The 17,934-nt window shown below is 60.6% G+C and overlaps 1 protein-coding gene across 1 annotated transcript in view; it reads right to left on the reverse strand.

The window, feature by feature from the left end:
• Positions 1-17,934, reverse strand: part of BCL9L (BCL9 like) — a 28,170-nt gene that overhangs the window by 4,220 nt on the left and 6,016 nt on the right. Inside the window, 8 exon segments of the mRNA XM_042957368.1 lie at positions 332-2,618; positions 2,702-2,786; positions 2,950-3,025; positions 3,028-3,159; positions 6,011-6,130; positions 6,843-7,228; positions 8,491-8,592; positions 17,105-17,162. Coding sequence (XP_042813302.1) covers positions 332-2,618; positions 2,702-2,786; positions 2,950-3,025; positions 3,028-3,159; positions 6,011-6,130; positions 6,843-7,228; positions 8,491-8,516 — 3,112 coding nt within the window. The 5' untranslated portion in view covers positions 8,517-8,592; positions 17,105-17,162.

Genomic DNA, 17,934 nt, shown 5'->3' on the forward strand with positions numbered 1-17,934 from the left:
TTCCAGTGTTCTGCTCAGCACCCTCAACGTGGACCCCCGCTATCACTACAGCCCACCCGTCTTCAAGCAACTCCTGCAGCCTCAGGGGCCCAGACAGTGGGGAGACCCCAAGTACGAACCCCTCAAAACGCCTGGGAGACCACCACGGCGCTCCCTGCGGAAGCTCACGCCCAGCTGGTGACACGTGCCCCTTAAGCAGAGCCATCCACCTCTGCGCCCGGATACAGACGCCTTCACTCACTTGCCTGCCCCAGCCCGAACACGCCCCCCGACCCCCGGAGGTTCCCAGCGCCAGAGTCCGGTGTCCCCCGGCCTGGCCTGGCGGACTTACCCTGTTCCATGTTGCCCAGGGTGGTGGAAGAGTTCATGTTGAGAGGCGGCTGCTTGTTCTGGGGGACCCCAGGGCTGGGCATGGCTGTCTTGGGTGAGGCGACCCAGCCCGGAGAAGGCACCGCCATGGAAGGAGACTTGAGCCTGCTGGGCGAGCCAGTGGGCGAACGGACACTGAGAGACGAGCTGAGGACCTGGGGTGACTTGAGAGGTCCCGGTGGGTTGGCCGAAGGCAAGGGCACCATCTGTGAGGGAGTCTGGGGTGATTTGAGGTTGGCAGAGGGCGATGTGACCAGGGGTGAGTGCACCTGGCTGAGGGTGGGCGACTTCAGGTGCCCCATGCCTGGTGAGCCCATCTGATTAATACTGATGGTGAGGTCTGAAGGCCGTCTGCCCAGCCCCCGACTGGGGGCCGAATGCACGGACCCGGGAGGATTGGACGCGGGGGGCAGAGGCATGTGGCTGAGCCGGGTGGTGCCCACGTTGCCCATGGGCATCGAGCTCTGGTCAGGACTGAACATGTCTTGAGTATTGCCCATGTCCTGGGGCATGGCTTGGTAGGGTCCCTGGCCCCCAGAGAATCCCTGCTGGCCCTGGTTGGGAAACTGTGAGGGCATAAGCATCTTCTGCGGGCCACCCATCATGCCACTGCTGTTCTGGGCCCGCACCCGGGCCATCTCCTCAGGGCTGAGGCCCTGCGGCCCCATCATGTCCCCGGGGCCCCGCATCTTCTGCGACATCAGCATCTGCTGCTGTGGGGTCATCTGGACGTTCAGGTTCATGTTCATGTTCATGTTCACATTCATGTTCATGTTGAGGTTGCCTGGCCCCATGGGAGGGTCCACCTCTCTCAGCCCAGACTGCCCCATGGGGGGACTCAGGAGGCCCCGGCCTCCACCGAACTCCATGCCCATGGGGGTGCCCGCCAGGCCCTCGCCACCAGCCATCTGCCCGGGGAATATGGCCGGATCCATCTGCCGATGCGCCTGCATCATCCGCTCCATCTCCATGCCCTGCCCCATGGCGCTGCCTGCCATGCCCAGGGGGCGTTGCATGCCCATCGACCGCTTCTCCAGCAGCTGGTGCCGCAGTAGCTCCTCCCGGACCCGAGGGGTCATGAATCGCTCTGCTTCGCCCTGCCCCCCTGGGTAGGGCACAGCATTCTGGGCAAAATTGCCGGGGCCCCCCATGGGGGGCAAGTCTTCGGTCCAGCCCATACCCGGCCTCACGGGCCTCTGCATGGCATTCATGGGCACCTCCATGGGCATACCCTGCATGCCCCCAAACCCAGGCACCCGTTGCATCTGGGTGCCGGGGAAACGGGGGCCGGGAAAGGGAGGCCCGCCCCGGAGCTGCATGGGATCTTGGACGTCCATGGGTCCCCGCAGCTGGGCGCCCATCCCTGGTGGCCACTGATCCCCAGGCTTGCTGTGGTAGGGAGGCGGCGGCCCCCTCACCATCATGCCCCCCATGCCCATCATGTCCTGCAAAGGGCGGCCCCCGTGCAGCCCAATCTGCTCCTCCTTCCGCCGCTTCTCCTCGTAGTATTCTTCCTGCAGCTTGCGCCAGGCCACCTGCTCCGGCGTCAGGCTGTCCTGACCCAGCCTCTGCATCATCATGTTCATCTGTTGCCCCATGTCGCCGCCCGGGGGGTGCCCAGGCACTTCATGCTCCAGCGGGGGGCCCCCTAGGCTCTGCGTCTGTGAAATCATGGACTGCAAGGGCTCCTCGTACTTCTTCAGCCCGCTGGGAGGGGCCGCAGGGGGCTGCTGCGGGGCGGGAGGGGCTTGTGCTGGTGGGCCCCCCTCCACGGCTCCTCCTGGGGGCCCCTTGAGGAAGGGCTCCGCCTCCCCGCTGCGGAGCAACAGCCGCTCAATGTCTCGAAGCGTCTGGAGGGAGCGCTCCCGATGCTCCAGCTGCTCCTTGGACAGGCCTTCCGAGCCCACCAGGCTCCGCTGCCCGTTCCCGGCGGGGGCGGCCTCCCCCAGCAGGGCAGGGCCCGGGGCGCCGCCGGGGTCTCCTCCAGGGGGCAGCGGGTTGTTGGCGGTGGCGGCTGTCGGGGTGTTGGGGTGGGTGCCCCCGGCGCCACCGCCCGTGCTGGCGGCTCCCACGGAGTTGGGTGTCAGGTCCTGACCGGCGTCCTCGGGAGGACCCTCTGAAGGCAGGGCGGGCGGGGCGCTGCCAGGGGCGGGGGGCGGCGGGGGCGGCGGCAGTGGCTGGGGCTGCGGCGTGCCTGCTGACGGCGTGCTTAGGGGCAGCGGTTCGGGGGTAGGTGGCACTTTCGGGGCCTGCAGGACGACAGAGGCAGAGTGTGAGACAGCTAAGGGGATGCGCCGGCCAATCCTCCTGTTCACAGGGGCGCCGCACCCACCTGGTCCAGCTTGGCCCGGGGCACGTTCTGCTGGTGGTAGGTGAGGATAGAGTCGGCCCGGCCCTGAAGCACCGCCTCAGCAGCCCTGTACGGGAGGGAGGGTCGGGCACAGAGAGCTCAGACAGGGGGCCGGGAGGGAGCCCTTGCCCTCACCCAGCCCAGCCTAAGCCTGGCTCCCGGCAGCCACACGCTCAGGCTGAGGGGCACCGGGGAAAGGGAGCCGGCTTGGCCTGCCCCGAGGCACTTACGTGTTGGCCAGGTGGGTGGTGAAGACGTACACGTACTGCGAGGGAGGCTTTCCGGGGACGCCCCCACCCCCGCCCCCGGGGCATCAGGCCGGAGGCCTGGCGGAGGCCCGTGGGGGGCGCCTGGGGCGCTGCTCTCGCTGAGGGGCAGTTGGGCGGCTTGGCCGGGACCCAGCTGTGGGGCCGCCATGGCCGGGTCTGCTACATTACAGTCTGCGTGAGAGAGGAGAGAAACAGGGTAAGCAGCCCAGATTTAGAAAGGAGAGCCAGCTGGCACTCCCCGCCACCCCATCCCAGAGATGCCCAGGGACAGACGGGCTCACTGTTCTGCAGCTCGTGCCGGCAGGGGCCGTTTGTTGTCACACTCTGGCGGTGTGTGTCTGGCTTCTACGCTTACTTGCCCGATACCAGTCCTCGACCACGACGGATAAATTGTGGGGAGCATACGGAGCCGAGGGGGAGGGAAAGCGTGACCCCCGCAAACAGGCTCCCGTGTGCCTGGCATTCTGCAGGGTACTTACAGATGTGATTCCATCTAACCACAACGTCCCTGGGAGGGAGGTGTCACACACCCTACTTTACGGAGAAGGAAACGACTTTGGAAGGATGACATTACTCACCCAAGGTGACACAGCCCATCAGTGCAGAGCTAAAGTTTGAACCCAGGCAGGGACTGCAAAGCCCTTCTCTGAGCCACGCACTATAGTGTGTGTGTGTGTGTGTGTGTGTGTGTGTGTGCGCGCGCACACACACCCCTGCGAATGCTCCAACAGTGTGGGTGACGGTAGGAGGAGGCCAAGAGGCTGTACAGATCGATGATTCAAACGATGAATGGTTTTGCAAGCGAATCCACCATTAACGGATGTTATGACCTTATGAAGATGATAGTCCGTCCCCTTAAGCCTCAGTTGTTTCGTCTACACAATGGAAATACTAACTCCCACTCTGCACAGGAGGCAGGCCAAAGAAATCTGTTTTTACGGTAACTTCAGAACTGTGTCACAAACTAAAAAAAAAATCACTCCAAAAACAGAGTTATGAAAGGCTGGCATAGTGGATGCACTCCCAGGGTAGACAGACCGCCCTGAGTATGGACTGAAGTTTGTTCCACGGTCACAAAGTTGATTCTGAGTCCTAGCCTAAAAAAAAGATCTACACGTGGTCATTAATGGGACTAGGTAAGTCAGCAGACCCATTCCCACGCCAAGAAAAACAAAAGTTAGGGGTGCCTGGGTGGCTCAGTCAGTTACGCATCCGACTCTTGATTTCAGCTCAGGTCACGATCTCATGGTTTGAGGGATCAAGCCCTGTGTCAGGGTCTGTGCTGACAGTGGAGCCTGCCTGGGATTTTCTCTCTCCCTCTCTCTCTCTCTGCTCCTTCACGCTCTCTCTCAAAATAAATAAACAGACAAGAAAGAAAGAAAGAAAGAAAGAAAGAAAGAAAGAAAGAAAGAAAGAAAGAAAAACAAATTTTACATAGAATGACAGAGCCAAAAGCTTGGGGGCCCAGGGGGGGCTTGAGAGCTGACCTCAATGTGCAGGGTTGCCCTGGGGAAGAGGAAGGTGCATATTTGGTATACAGAACTAGGACTCCCAGGTACAAGTTAGGGGAGGGAGGCAGGCTTTATTCCAATGAGGAATTTTCTAGTACAATAAGAACAATAGCAAAAGCTAACTGTTCTAAGTGTTACACATAACTACTCATTTTCTCTTCATACCAACCCTATGAGGTAAATACTTTTACAGATGGGACAACCGAGGCTCTTTCCCAAATGTACACAAATAATAAATGGGAGACCCGGAGTATGAACCAAAGCGGTCTGACTGCAGTCTGTGCTACTCACCTCTACGTTAGACTGCCCCCAACCTAAGAATTTGGGAATCTAATGACAGAACTGAAACAGTAACAGTGGTTGCCTTAGTTTGGGGTATTGGAAGCTATCAATTTCTCCTTTGTATTTCCCTGTTTCTTTCAATGTTTCTACATCCTGGCAGTCTAATGTTATAAAAGTGAACGAGGGTGGTGGGGGGCTGAGGGTCCTGGGAGGCAGTGACCAGCCCCATCTATCCCTGATGGGTTCAGTGGGGCTCATGGACCACCTGGGCGGGGGTGGGGGGGAGACTTGGGACCAGATGACCTTTAAACTCCCAGACAGCTGCAGAGGCTTCTGTATTTAATCCCATCCACCAACACGGTCCACTCATTCCACAAACATCTGCTGAGTCTATTTCCTCCTCTGCAATAGGCATCCTAAGAACACCTACTTCATAGGGCTCTTGTAGGGATTAACTAAAACAAAGTAGCAAAGTAGCCAGCACATTCTTTTTCTTCCTTCTTTGTAGGGTCCCAGCCCTGGAGAAGTTCACAGTTTAACATTTCTCTGGCTGGCTTCTTCTGCATTAAGTTGTTTCACCCCTCAAACAGGTGTAATCTTTGAGGGGGCCGACCAAATAAATGCATATGGACTTCCCAAGGGCAGGACAGTATCTGGTTCTCCCCATTACGTGAGCAAAGGCCCAAATACACACTGATCAATACAATAATGAGAGGAAGGGGCATCCACCCACACCCACTCCTCGTCCTGGTGACGCACTCTAGGCATTTGCCAGGAGTCAATTAGAGGTTGGGGAAGGGTGCCAGAGACACAGCCACTGTCAGCTCACACCCAGGCTTAGCGAGACTTCGCGAGCAGAGCCAATGTCTTGCTCCCAGGGATGCAGGACCCTCGCCACCCTCCCTCCACTGACCAGTAGGTGGCAGCAGAGGCCAGGAATTCACGGGAGGAGGTCTAGGTGGTGTGGCCAAGAGGGGCCACCCCACCCTATCTCTGTCCCAAGGAAAAGGGGCCACTGAGCACCTGGAAGGCAGGGGCTAAGCTGTCACATCGCGGGAGGGACAGAGTGACAGGTAGGATGGGAAACAAGTAGCCTGGGCTCCTGACCCCTGCTCCTTGCCCAGACTCAGCCGGCTAAAGCCCTAGGTGAGGAGAGGGAGTCTCCCTCAGGGCAGCCATCCCCCAGGGGCACAATGGGCCACAGCATCCTGGGATCAATGGGCACTCACTGTGGGTGGCCCCAATGGGCTTGTCGTCCTCCTCGCTGTCGGGTCCTGAACACCATTCGTCCCCACTGTACGGCTGCTTCCGCTCCAGCACACAACGCCGCTTACTCCGGGGTGCCACCTCTGCCCGGGCAGGACAGAGCAGGCAGGGGTCAGAAGGAATGCCCAGAGGCCCTGTCCTCCTACACCCAGGGTCTCCACAGGCCCATTCTCCCAGATGCCCCACCCCAAGAGGGCAATGCCCAGGACATGGTGGGCACTTTGCCAGCCCTTGGCCCCCACCACACCGCCATTTGTTTCTGATTTCTCTCTCCAGCCCCGCTGCCTGTCTCCCTTCCCCCACCCAGCACCAAGCACAGCATAATCCCCAACCACAACTGGTTCTAATTAGGGCTGGGGGGGGGGGGGGGATGGTGAGGGAGGGGGAAGGCGCTGCTACTCTTCCAGGCCCCAGAGCCTGCTCAAGAGCTCCCACCAGCTGGGATACTAGGAGGTTCCTAGGAGGTGTGTGGGTCTGCTCCTCACCCCAGAGCACCTCCCTCTCCCCCTCTGGAGGCTCTGGTGGGAAAGCAGAAGAGCAATGAGGCTGACCGGAAGCCCCATCACGCTGGGTGGCCCCTCCATGGGTGGCACCTAAGGATGAGAAATCTCCACCCTGGCCAACCCCACTCCTGAGAGAATGACCAAGTTGGTGGGTATAATGGGGGTGAGAGAAAGGCGACCCTGCATAAATGCTGGAGAGAAGCAAGTGATAGGAATCGGGCAAAGAGGGCAGCAAGCTTCGGCCTTGGACTATGGAACATGCTGGGGTCTTGGGGACCAGGAAAACGGATACCTTTGGCCTCTGAATCCAGGGATGGGGTCCCAGCCTCTCGCTGCTCTCCAGAGTCCACAGACACGCTCCTCTCCCTCTTCACCTTGCCCTTGAGCGAGCTGAAAGGGGGCACCCCTGCCTGGGGGTTCTTCAGACTTGAGTTGCTAGGTGAGATCTGGTTGGCCTTGGCCCCATGGTTCCCCGCCCCCACGCCCTTCGAGCCCAGGTTGCAGGTGGGTCCTTGGTTCACATTCTGGTGCTGGGATTGGGCCCCGCCATTCCCTGTCTTGCCATGATTGGTCAACTTATTTTCTGGGTGCATTGGCTTGGCTGGGGCTGGGGGGCAGTGGCCGCGTGGGGAGAGCGGCGGGCTCCCTGGAGCTTCTCTCCTCCTGGGGTGGGGTAACCTGGGAGAAGGTGGGAGAGACATGAAAAGTTAATCTTGCTAGGGGCCTAGCGCACCTGATTTTAATGCCCCATCCTGCCTCACCTGGTGGTAGTGGAGGTGGGGGCTGAGTAGCATCTTAAGACCACCAGCTATTCCCTATCTCCCTCCATGGTTTCTCAGACAAGGGCTGAGGTCTTTCTCCACCTTGGGGAGTGAAGATAGGGCAACCCCCTCCACATCTCAGACCCCACGATTCAAGTGGACACCAGGGCCTTGGTTGGCAGAATCCGCCCCCCCCCCAACATCCATCACACTGCGAGCCTCCATGGCAACTCCCCTCCTCTAGCACCTGACCAACACTTAAACAACCTCTTTTAGGGTTTGCTGTTTTCAGACTCCTTCCAAGTTCCTACACCTCAACTTTCATGTGCCCCTACACCAGCAGGTAAGGGAAATGGGACCTGAGGGTCATTGTTCATGCCCCAGCCCCCTTCCTCTGGGGAAGTGGGGAAAAGCACACTGGAGAGTAGTGCCCACTGATCCAGACAGCTCCCCAGAGCAGGGAGGGGGGGAGCCTGAAGGGGGTCCACCGGCAGGCCTGGCAGGCAGGCAGGCAGGAGCAGGAGGAAAGGGGGAGGGGAGTGGCGTGTTAAGCAGAATGGAGTGAAGCTGGAAGCCAAGGATTCCTGCAGCCTAGGCTGCGGGCCCTTTAAGCTCCAGCCCGCTCCCCCCACCGCCTCCCCCTCCCCGGAGACCTATTAATAGCCGCTGGAAAGATCACATCACGGGAGAGGATATTTATCCCCCCTCATTCCACACCAGCTCAGATTTATTTCAGCTCTGCTGTCCTGCTGCTGCCGCCTGGCCCTGTCTGCCGGCTTCTCCTGGGGAAGGGGAGGGAGGCAGGCACCGCCCCTCCCTCCAGCTCCCACCCCCGGCTAGACTGAGGCCAGAGGGCGCCATTGGACCCGACAGTGAGGTGGGCGGGGGTCTGCTCAAACCGTTTTTTTTTCGGAGGCAAGGGCTGGAAGGGACTGGAGCAGCAGTCATAGCTGATTGCCATTCCCCTCTGTCCCCTGGGCCCAGGCACTAAGGCCGTGGGCTCCTGCCTCAAGGCAGGCCTTCCCATTCTGACCCCCCTTTAGCCCACCGGTGGCCTGGAAGCCAAGTGCCCACAGGGCTCACTTTCCAAGCCAGCACCGCTCAGCCCCGTGACCACTGGGCCCTTCCCTTCCCCGCACTCCACACACACACTTCCCGCCCTCCACGACACCCACACACCTTGTCTTGTTAGCCAGGATCCTCATGGCTCCCACACACAGTGGGGCTACGGCCCCTGTGCGTGCCCAGGGCCCAGCCAGGTACTCGGTACTGGAGCACGGACTGCAGCAACAAGCCCCAAAGAGAAAACTTGTGACTTGGGGAGGGGGTGTGAGAAGGGGAGGGGTGACGGGAGGACCCAACAGCCCTGGGACTAGGGAACTAGAGAGGGTAAGGTGGGAATGGAAAGGGAGGACTACTAGGTGGGGTCTCTATCCTGGAGGCCGGTCCTATCCCCCATCCCTCCCGCACCTTACCCTCAGGGAGCTTGCAGTCTCTAGCAAGCACACACCCCACACCCCCCGCCCCACCCCGGGCCGCTGAGGCACAAATCACTAAAAGGATAGGTTGCAAAGGTGCCCGCGTGGGGCTGCCAGGAGGTCTGCTCTAGCCCCCTGGGGGACTCCCGCTCCCAGGCACGCCCCTCACCCGGGGTGGGGACCTCCTCACGCCCCGCCCCCAGGGCGCCCGGGGCGTGGAGGGGGCCGGGGTGGGGGCAATGCCCCGCCCCGCCCCCAGCTCGAGGCCTAGCCCGTGCCCATTCCAGCAGGCCCGGGCGGGCAGCTAGAGGCCTGGCGGGGCCCCGGGGCTGCAGCTGGGCTCTTCTGGAGACCAGTAACGCTGGCTCAGATTCCTCCCCGACCGCAAGAATGCAGGAGCCTCCCCTCCCCCCCCCCCCGCCCCTGCACCCCACCCCGCCCCCTTCGGCAGAGCCCGAGCGGAGAGGCAGAGCGAGCGAGGGAGCCAGCGAGCGAGCGAGGGAGCGGGAGACGGACAGGACTGCAGCGTGCCTCGCCAGGCCCCGCACGCGCCGCACGGACAGACACACGGCCAAGTGCGGCGATGGGCGGGGCGCGTGCGGCGGCGGGCCGAGGTTCAACCTAGCGCCGGGCGCCGCCTGGCAGGGGCTCAGAGACTCACAAGCACCCAAACTGACTCACACACACTCACAGCACACACGTGGACGGGAAGACAAAGACACGCACGGAGCCCAGGAAACTAAAGGCGCGCCCACGCCGACCCCGAGGAGGTGTGCTGGAGGGCGAGGGAGGCGCTGGCCCAAGCAAGAGCACGGAATCAGCCTGGGGCACCCGCGGACGCCCAGGCTGCCCGACAGCAGAGAGGGAGCGGGCCGACTCATTGAACAGATGAAAAGACTGAGGCCCGGCCACAAGGGAACCATGGAAAGTTGAGCCTGATAGTGACAAAGAACCACGCGCGTGCGCGCACGCACACACACACGCACACGGGGCCACAGATACACCAACAAACAGACTTACACAAGCACCGACGCCCCACCCAACCGCCCCCTACCCTGCCCTCCCCCGCCCCACCGACCGAGTGGGGGAGGGGAGGAGTCTTGGGCCTAGCTTTGCCCTCGTGATAGGCCCAGCCAGACACCGGTACACATTCTCGCTGCTCCCTGGAAGGCTGCTGGAGGCTGGGCTGGAGCTGGAGGCGAGGCGAGGCTCCCTCCCACCCCCCGCCCCCGTGATCCTGTGGAAGTCTAACCCTAATTTAACCCCAGGCATATTGGCCTTCCCTGCTCTAGCTCTGTCTCCGGGAAGAGAGGCTGCTCAGGGGAAGGTTCCAAAGTCCAGGGCCTGGCTGGGAAGCCGCCCGCTGCCAGCCCGCATCTCCTGCAACAGGTCAGAGCAGGAACAGTTAAAGAGTGGGGCTGGAGAAGGCACCTGGGCTTAGGGACAGGCCCGTGGCTGACAAGTCTCGAGCGCTCCCTTTCACCACCGCGCTGATCCTCAAAACTACCTACCACCCGATGGGGACAGTATCCCCATTTCACACCGGGGAAACGGAGATTCGGGAAAAGGGTCTGGGTCATGTGACCAGTATGTGGGAGCGCCGAGACCCCATTCCTGGGGTGTTTCTCCGCACTGCAGTGTCTCGCGTCCCCCCCCCCCTTTGGTGTCATGACTACGCATCAGAGCCTGCACCATATCGGTGGGCTTCTCACAGGCCACCTACTGGGCCCGCCCCCTGTGGGGCAGAGGGGCAGGGCGAGGGCCACCCACTACCTCCTGTGTTTACTTCAAATGTTGGGACCTGTAATAATTTGGGAAGCGGCTGTTAGAAAACTAGTCCTCTCCTGTGTCCCCAGTCAGGCCAGGGCTCCTCCTCAGAAGAATCTCGGAGTGACCCTCCCGACTCCCTCTCGGACTCCACCCCCTCGCTCCCACCCCGCCGCAGGGCGAGCTGAGTCAAGCACAGATGAGTCAGGACTTTCCCATCTCTCACACCTCCCCCCGTCTACCCCTCAGGAGTCTGCCCCAGCTCCCAACGACCCCTCATCCTCACACACTCACAGGCCCAGAAGAGACCTGGAAGGCCTGGGGATGGGGGTAGAAGGGCTAATTCCTGGAGGGTGCAGTTTTTCACCACCGAGTAAAGGGGACTTCCCAGAACTAGAGCAGAAGCCCCTGGGATGAGTGAAAGGAAAGGCACCACCGGGCTCTGGGAACAGCGCTGTGGCTCCCTCTCAGAGGGTAGGGTGGGGAGTGGTGACCTGTGCTCACAAACAGGCTTCAGTCACCTGAGTGAATGGCCAGGAGCACACCCTGAGAACAGAGCCCAGGAGGCAGTTGAGACAAAGAACCTCAGATCAGCTGCTTTGCTGGTTGTCTTCCTTGGGGGAGGTGGGGGCTGGGGGGGTAGCCAGCGGACCTGACCCCAGCTGGGGGAGAAGACCAGGAGGCTTCCATGGATGCTCAACACAGAACCGCCACAGGTAACAACAGGCATTCACACACCGGTTGGCAACCTGCTTATTTCCAGCTGCCCCCACACTGGAAGCCCCTGCTTGGTTCGCCAGCCAGCCCACCGGTCTCATTGCCTAGCTCAAAACCATCCAAGAGACGCAGAGAGAAAATGGCTTGGAGGCTCCATGCTCCCCCCATACAGTGGGCAGACACCTCTAGAGAGGAAATGGGCTGCCTGGGCCCTCTGTGATGGCCGAAAGGTCAGGGCCCTGCTAGAGCAATAGGGGTAGGATTATTGTCCCCTGGCTCAGGGAGACGCAGCTCCCAAGACAACAAGGTCCGGGTGCCCCTTCCTCCTGGGTGTCAGGATACCTTGGTCCCTAGAAGCTCTCCCCTACCACCCAGGTCACTTCCTCTTCCTGAGGTGGTGACTCAGCCAAGAGGGGAGGTCAAGGATTCATACCCCAGCAGGAAATCTGCTCAAGGACCAAGGTATTGCTCTGGGACCCTCTATGGGGACTCGTAGACTCAGAGGCCTTCCCCTTGCCCTGGTTCCTAGCAGCTCTCCCCCTTTCCCCCCACCTCCTGCCAAAGGAGACCATGCAAATCAACAATTTTTGTCTGGTTGACAAACCACCTCACCCCACCTGCAGCCCCAGGGTGACGCCAGGCAACCTCAATTCTCCAGGGACATGGCAACTTCTGGCCCCAGACTACTGTAGTCTGGGGGCTCTGAACAGGGTGCTTCTGGGGGGGGGGGGGATGCTGCCCATTCTGGTGCCCACTGTCCCTTCTGGAGGCCGCAGAACAAGTGGCATTGCCTAGACAAGCTTGAAGTCACCTCACTTGGCTCCTTCAGCCAGTGCCAATGTGGCCAGGCCTTGGGACACAGTCATGCCCTGGCAGTGGGGTGCCCCCAAAGGCTGCTGCCCAATCCCTGGCTGCTCCCTCCCTCGGGGGGGGGTGGGGGAAGGGAGGGTGGGGGGCACAAGGAAACAAGACAGGGCAGGAAGCCCAGGCAGGCGGCGGGCACTCTGGGCCAGGCACAAACAGCCAACACAGGAAACCACAGCCCACCCCCGCCCACCCCACCCGCCCAAAGCTCTGGGAGAGAGGAGTTGCCAAGAGGCTGGTACCCCGACTGGGGCAAGGGCCTGGGGTTAGCCGGGGGCAAGGCGGGAGCAAGCAGTTCTTCAGCCTTCTCTCTGCCCCAGACCCTACCTGGGGAGGGGGAGAGGAAGCCAGGCTGGCAAGGGACGGTGCTGCCTCTTTAAATCCACCGAAATCCTGAGCTAGGCCCAACCCAGCTCTGGTTTCACAGGAAGGAAAGGAGCTCAGGAGCCAGTAGGGCAGGCGGTGGTGTCTGGAATTAGCCCCACCGGCCCAAATATATCTGGTCTCCGCCTGCCACCCCACTGGCACTTCCTGCCCCCTGGCACCTGCACCACGGTGGGGGTGGGAGAGGGTCTAGGTGCTACTCCCTACCCAGTGGGAGACCCTGGTCTCTGGAGTTGTCCTGTTGCTGGGTACACGTGGGTGGGAGGTGACCTCCCAAAGCCTTCCCAGAAGGGAGGAATGGGCAGGGTGGCTCCCTGAGGGCCCTCACCTGGCCTGTCCTCCAAGGGGTTAATCTGGCCCCTGTTGGGGGGCGGGGGGGTAGGGGTGGCCTAGGAACCTCCTCCAAACTGCCTGGCGGCTGGGAACAATGGGGCCATTGTGGGAGGACCGGAGTGCGGGCAGACTTGCTGGCACAGCCAGCCAGGCGGGACCTCACCCAAAGCCGGCCTGCCTGCCGCACTGCTCTCTCCCCCAGGTACTGCCAGCGGCCCAGACGTCCTCCCAACCCCCTCCCCTCACCCGCCTGGCCCAGACCCCTGGCACCAGCAGCACCTGGAGGGCCCTCAAGCTCTGCCCACGTTGACATCCAGACTGCTCTGACCCTACAGGAAGCAGGGGCATGTGGGCCAGGGCTGGGTGGGGGTGGGGACTGACGAGACAGGATGTGTGCCTGTGATCCTCCTGCAGGGAAGACAGGAAGGCCAAACGGGGTTTCTGGTGTCAGTCCTGGCACCCTCAGGCCAGAAGGGCTTAGGGGATTGTGAGACCAGTGACCGGCAGGGTCCCCTGCCCCCAGGCCTCCTTTCCCACACTCATTCCATAAACCTGCTCCCTGAGGAGATCCTGCCCCAGCAGCCTCACCTTCTGGGGTCGGGACACTGGTAGGCAGTGCGAGTGATGCAGGGCAGTGAGAACTGGGTTTGCGGTCAGACAGACAAGGTGCCAGTGACATCCCGCCCTTTCTGAGCTATGGGACTTGTCCCTCTGAGCCCGTTTCCTCATCTGCAAAATGAGGATACATTTACAGGGTGAGATACGTATGACATACTCAGCCCTCAGGAAACCACCTTTGGCCCTGATATCCCCTTCTTTGCCCCCTGCATAGCACCCAGATATGTGGGCATTTGGTAAAGGTGGGCATTTGCCCTTGCAGTATCCAAGGGAATGGGGCCTGTGGACATCATATTAATGGTACCAAGTACAAACGCTGGGCTCTTCCTCTGCCCTTCTGGAAGAGGCCAGCTCCCTCAGCTAGCACTCCCCTGGGTATCAGGAGATGTACTGACATACACTTGAACCCAGAGTGTGAACCCCCAAATTGATAACGTTCTCCGCTCTCTTAGCTTCGGGTGTGTGTCTCAAAGCCTCAGGAGGCAAGTGGGAGGGGTTTTCCTTCAGTAATGGCCTGTATCCTCCAGCCAGGCATCCCTCTGCCCGTCCGACCCCTTGGTAGTATCCTGTAGGGTTTGGGCTGGAGGAAGCTGGGGCCTCCTTTCTTGCCATGCGCATCTTTAAAGGGTGAAGGGTCCAAGAGAGCAAGAAAAGCAACTGGCACAGGCAGTTCTGGAAAGCATGGGTCCAGGGAGAAGACCTGTCCTCTTCTCAACTAGAGAGGGCTGTCCCTCTCAGGGTGGCTCCCCGAGCCCCCAAAGGGTTAACAAGGCCCTAAAAATAACCTGCTCCCAGCAGGACCCGCTGATTGGAACCCTCCAGCCATCTGTTCCCATTTTCTCCTGTTCACATTGGAACATCTGAAACCAGCCCCAGAGCCCCAGCCCGATCCCAAAAATAGCCCCAGCCTGCCCAAGGAACAGGCCCCAGGGGCTGGGCACAGGCAGCATGGCCAGCCCGGCAGTGAGGCATGGCCCAGGCCAACTCTGAGCCCTCACTTTCAGGCGCATAGAAGGGAGGTGTCCTCTCTGGTCCCAGAAGGAGGTGATGAGCAGAGCCAGGGTCTCCAGCCCACTCATCTTGGTACCAGGCCAGAGTACCAGGTCCTCATCTTGGTACCGACCAGCCAAGCCCAGGTCTCAGACCCAGGAGCCCTGGGATCCTAGCTCTGCCACATCTTAATCCACTTTGTCCTGAGATTTGAATACTCGCTCCCCAGAAGATCCAAACCACCCGTCTGCAGAGCTCCCCCTGTTGTGGGTACCCCATGCCTGCTGCCTACTCCTGGGCTCCTCATCCAGAAGTTCCCAAGCCTCAGCCCCTCCACTATCTCACTCCTACCCCAGGGCCCACAGGACCCTGCTCACCCAGGGTCACTCAGCATCCCCCCTGCCCCACGGTACACAGGGCTGAAGCAGAACTCTTTCCAGCACTGCCCACACTCAAGCAGCCCAGGAAAAGAGTCCTCTGGCCACGGTGGATGCCAATATGACCCCACCCCACCCCCGGGGGTTCAGGATGCCTCCTCCCTGCCGGCTTGTGTACAGCAGGTGCCAGGCAGGCCCATCTGGGCTTCTATACATATCCCGGGCCTGGGCACTGCTCTGCCACACTTGGGGAAAATGTCCAGGCAGGGTACAGGGAATCTAGGGGACCCTGGACCCTGGGGCAGGCCTCACAGCTGCCATCCAAGTCACAGCTCCACACTGCCATGGCTCTCCCCAAGGAAGGTCCCTGACCTCTTAGGCCAGGAAGGAGAGGAGGCAACCAGTTAAGCCATTTAAGGACAGAATGTAGCGTTTCAGCCTGGTGAAGAACAGAGCAGCAGGGATGGGATGGTGGGAGGGGTGCTAAAGTTGATCTGAGCCAAGCAGCCCGGGGGAGGGAAAGCTCAGCCTGAGAAGTGCTGGCAGACCGGGAGGGACATGTCCTAAGTCCCCCAGGCTCCTCTCTGGGCCTCTGGCTATTTGGCAAACTTGCAACCCAGATGTTGGTGGGCTCCAACGGTGGGGAAACTGAGGCAGCAAGAAAGTGAGTCTGGAAGGGTATTAGAATCCAGGAATCTGAAGTGCTGGAAAGGTTGCCCCCCCCCCCCACTCCTCCCACCGGCCATCAGTTCTTCCCTGCTGGAGCACCACTGGGAGGGTCGGGAGGGGAAGGGTCGGGGGTTCCTGCAGAAAGCCGTGACTAATAATGAAGAGAAGCAACTCTAGCGTTTATTGAGCACTGGCTCTGTAACATCAGACTGCCCCTAATGCTTCACATGCATGATCTGATTTAATCCTCCCCATAACGCCACAAAAAAGTACTTTCCTGATCCCCACCTTTAAGGCACAGGGAAGCTAAGTAACTTGCCGAAGGTACACAGTCCAGAATTGGAAGAATCAGGATTTGAACCCACAGACCCGCCAGCAATTGGGTTTGTAACCATTTTGCAATACAGATTCACCCTGGATCGGCTTTGACGAGAGAACGGGTGCCCCTCACTCATTCCGCACACACTCCCTCCACGCCTGATGTGCACCAGGTCCTGGCTAGAGGCCCCCAGTTCCTGCCCAGGGAAGAGATCAAAGAGAGGGCACCAGTCCCCACCCCCTCAGCACAGGTGCCCTGAGAGCAAAGTTCTCTAGGGCCCCCAGTCCTACCCACCCCCAATCTGCTAAGTCCTCACCCATCCTGGTCCCTAATAGTGGGAAGGGAGCCAAGCAAGTTACCATGACAACAGCACAGGGCCCCAGCTGAGAGAGGCCCCTAGGCTGGCGGTGAGTCTGCCGCCCCTCTCACTCACCAGGTGGGGGTCAAAGGTCAAGTAGGACTCACTGGTGAGGGTGGAGTCTAAACCCTGCCCCCACACCTGCTCAGCCACACCTGTCACTGCTCCCCTCTTTTTTCAGGGCTCCAGTTGGAAACAGGACCACTTCCTGCCAGTCCCTGAGGGGTAGTGGCCTCCAGCAGGGAAGGAGGGTGGGGGGATTAGAAGCCCCTCCCTCCTGAGGACAGTCTGAGAGAAGGGCCTCCTCCTGGTCCTCAGCCTTCTCCAGCTTTCCCTAGTCAGTCCAGGAGCCTACAGGCGTGTTTGTTGTGAATTCAGAGAGTTGTTGCTAAGTAAGGAAGGAGGGGAGGGAGGGGAGGGAGGGAAGGAGGGGGGTGGTAGTAGGGAGAGAGCCTCTGTGTGTGTGTGTGTGTGTGTGTGTGTGTGTGTGTGTGTGTGTGTGTGTGTCTAGAGGCCAGGGCAGAAACCACATTACGGTGGCTGGTAGCCACCCTGGCTTTGACTCAGCCAGCTAAGGCCAAAGCCGGGACAGAGCGGGGCAAGTACTTGGGATGACCAGGAAACTGTACCTTGCCCTCCAGGGGTGATTGGCCAGGAGCTCCCCACCTCCCACCGGGATGGGATCCAGCTAAGAAAAGGATTGGGACTTTCACTGGAGTGGCGCTTTAACCCTTCCTGCCCCGCCCCGCCCCAAGGCTCCGCAGCTCCCCTCCAATGGGTGTAAGAGAGCGAAAGGAGAAGTGGGGGCAGAAAGCCAGGAGGAGGGCGCCCAAGACAAAAAGCCAAGCGGGAGACTCTGGCAGACAAGAGAGCAGCGAGGAGGCTGCGGAGGGCACACACAAGCACACGGAGCTCTCACCTCAGGAGCAAAGTGTGACGGGCTCAGGCTCAAGGGTGTGGTCTGGGAAGGGGGCTCCCTGTGGAGAGACGGTCAGAGCTAGAAGCCCAAGCCAGCAATCTCTGCCCCTGCTCCTCCCATAACCCCAGCCCCTCCCCCAACATGCACACCACATAAACGTGTACACACAGACACACAGCCTGCAGCTCCAGGAAGTCTCTGAGCAACTCGGACACCACCACCACCCCCCCCCCCAACTCCAGAACTTCTGTGGATTGGCTGGGAGCCAGGCCTGACCCAGCTGCTGCACCACACGGCTCCCCCTCCCTATCCTGGAAGCAGGAAAGGAGAAGGCACTGGAAGATGCCTTTGAGAGAGAGAGAGAGGAGGGGCCGATGACTCCCATGACCTGGCCTGAGGTTCTGGGGGAAAGGATGGATGGGGAGACCTGAGGACCCTGGCTTTCAGTGCCCGCCGCCCCCAGGGCTATCCTATGTCAGAGAAAAGAAGGGTGCCTCTCCTGAGCCCCTGTGTGGTCTCTTTGGCTACACCCCTTATCCCCTGAAGACGCAAAATCCCCACCGGCCTGGGTGGGAGGACCTGGGGTGAGAGAATCAGGCTTAGCCGTTCAGTAGGAGGGGGGCTGGGTGAAGCTCCCACAGGCAGGCGGGAGGGAGGCTGGTGGCTGGGCTCAGTTTGTACTGGGGGTCAAAGGGGAGTTCTTTTCCGAAGAATTCTGGGAGAGACGCCAACTAGAGCAAGCTGCTAACCACCCCTCCCTCTCTCTCTCTGCACTGGGGGCAGGGGGGTGTCCCTGCCAACCAGACTTAACCCTGTCCAGACTGTGTTGT

Source organism: Panthera tigris, chromosome D1 (assembly GCF_018350195.1).
Source record: "Panthera tigris isolate Pti1 chromosome D1, P.tigris_Pti1_mat1.1, whole genome shotgun sequence".
Lineage (NCBI taxonomy): Eukaryota > Metazoa > Chordata > Mammalia > Carnivora > Felidae > Panthera > Panthera tigris.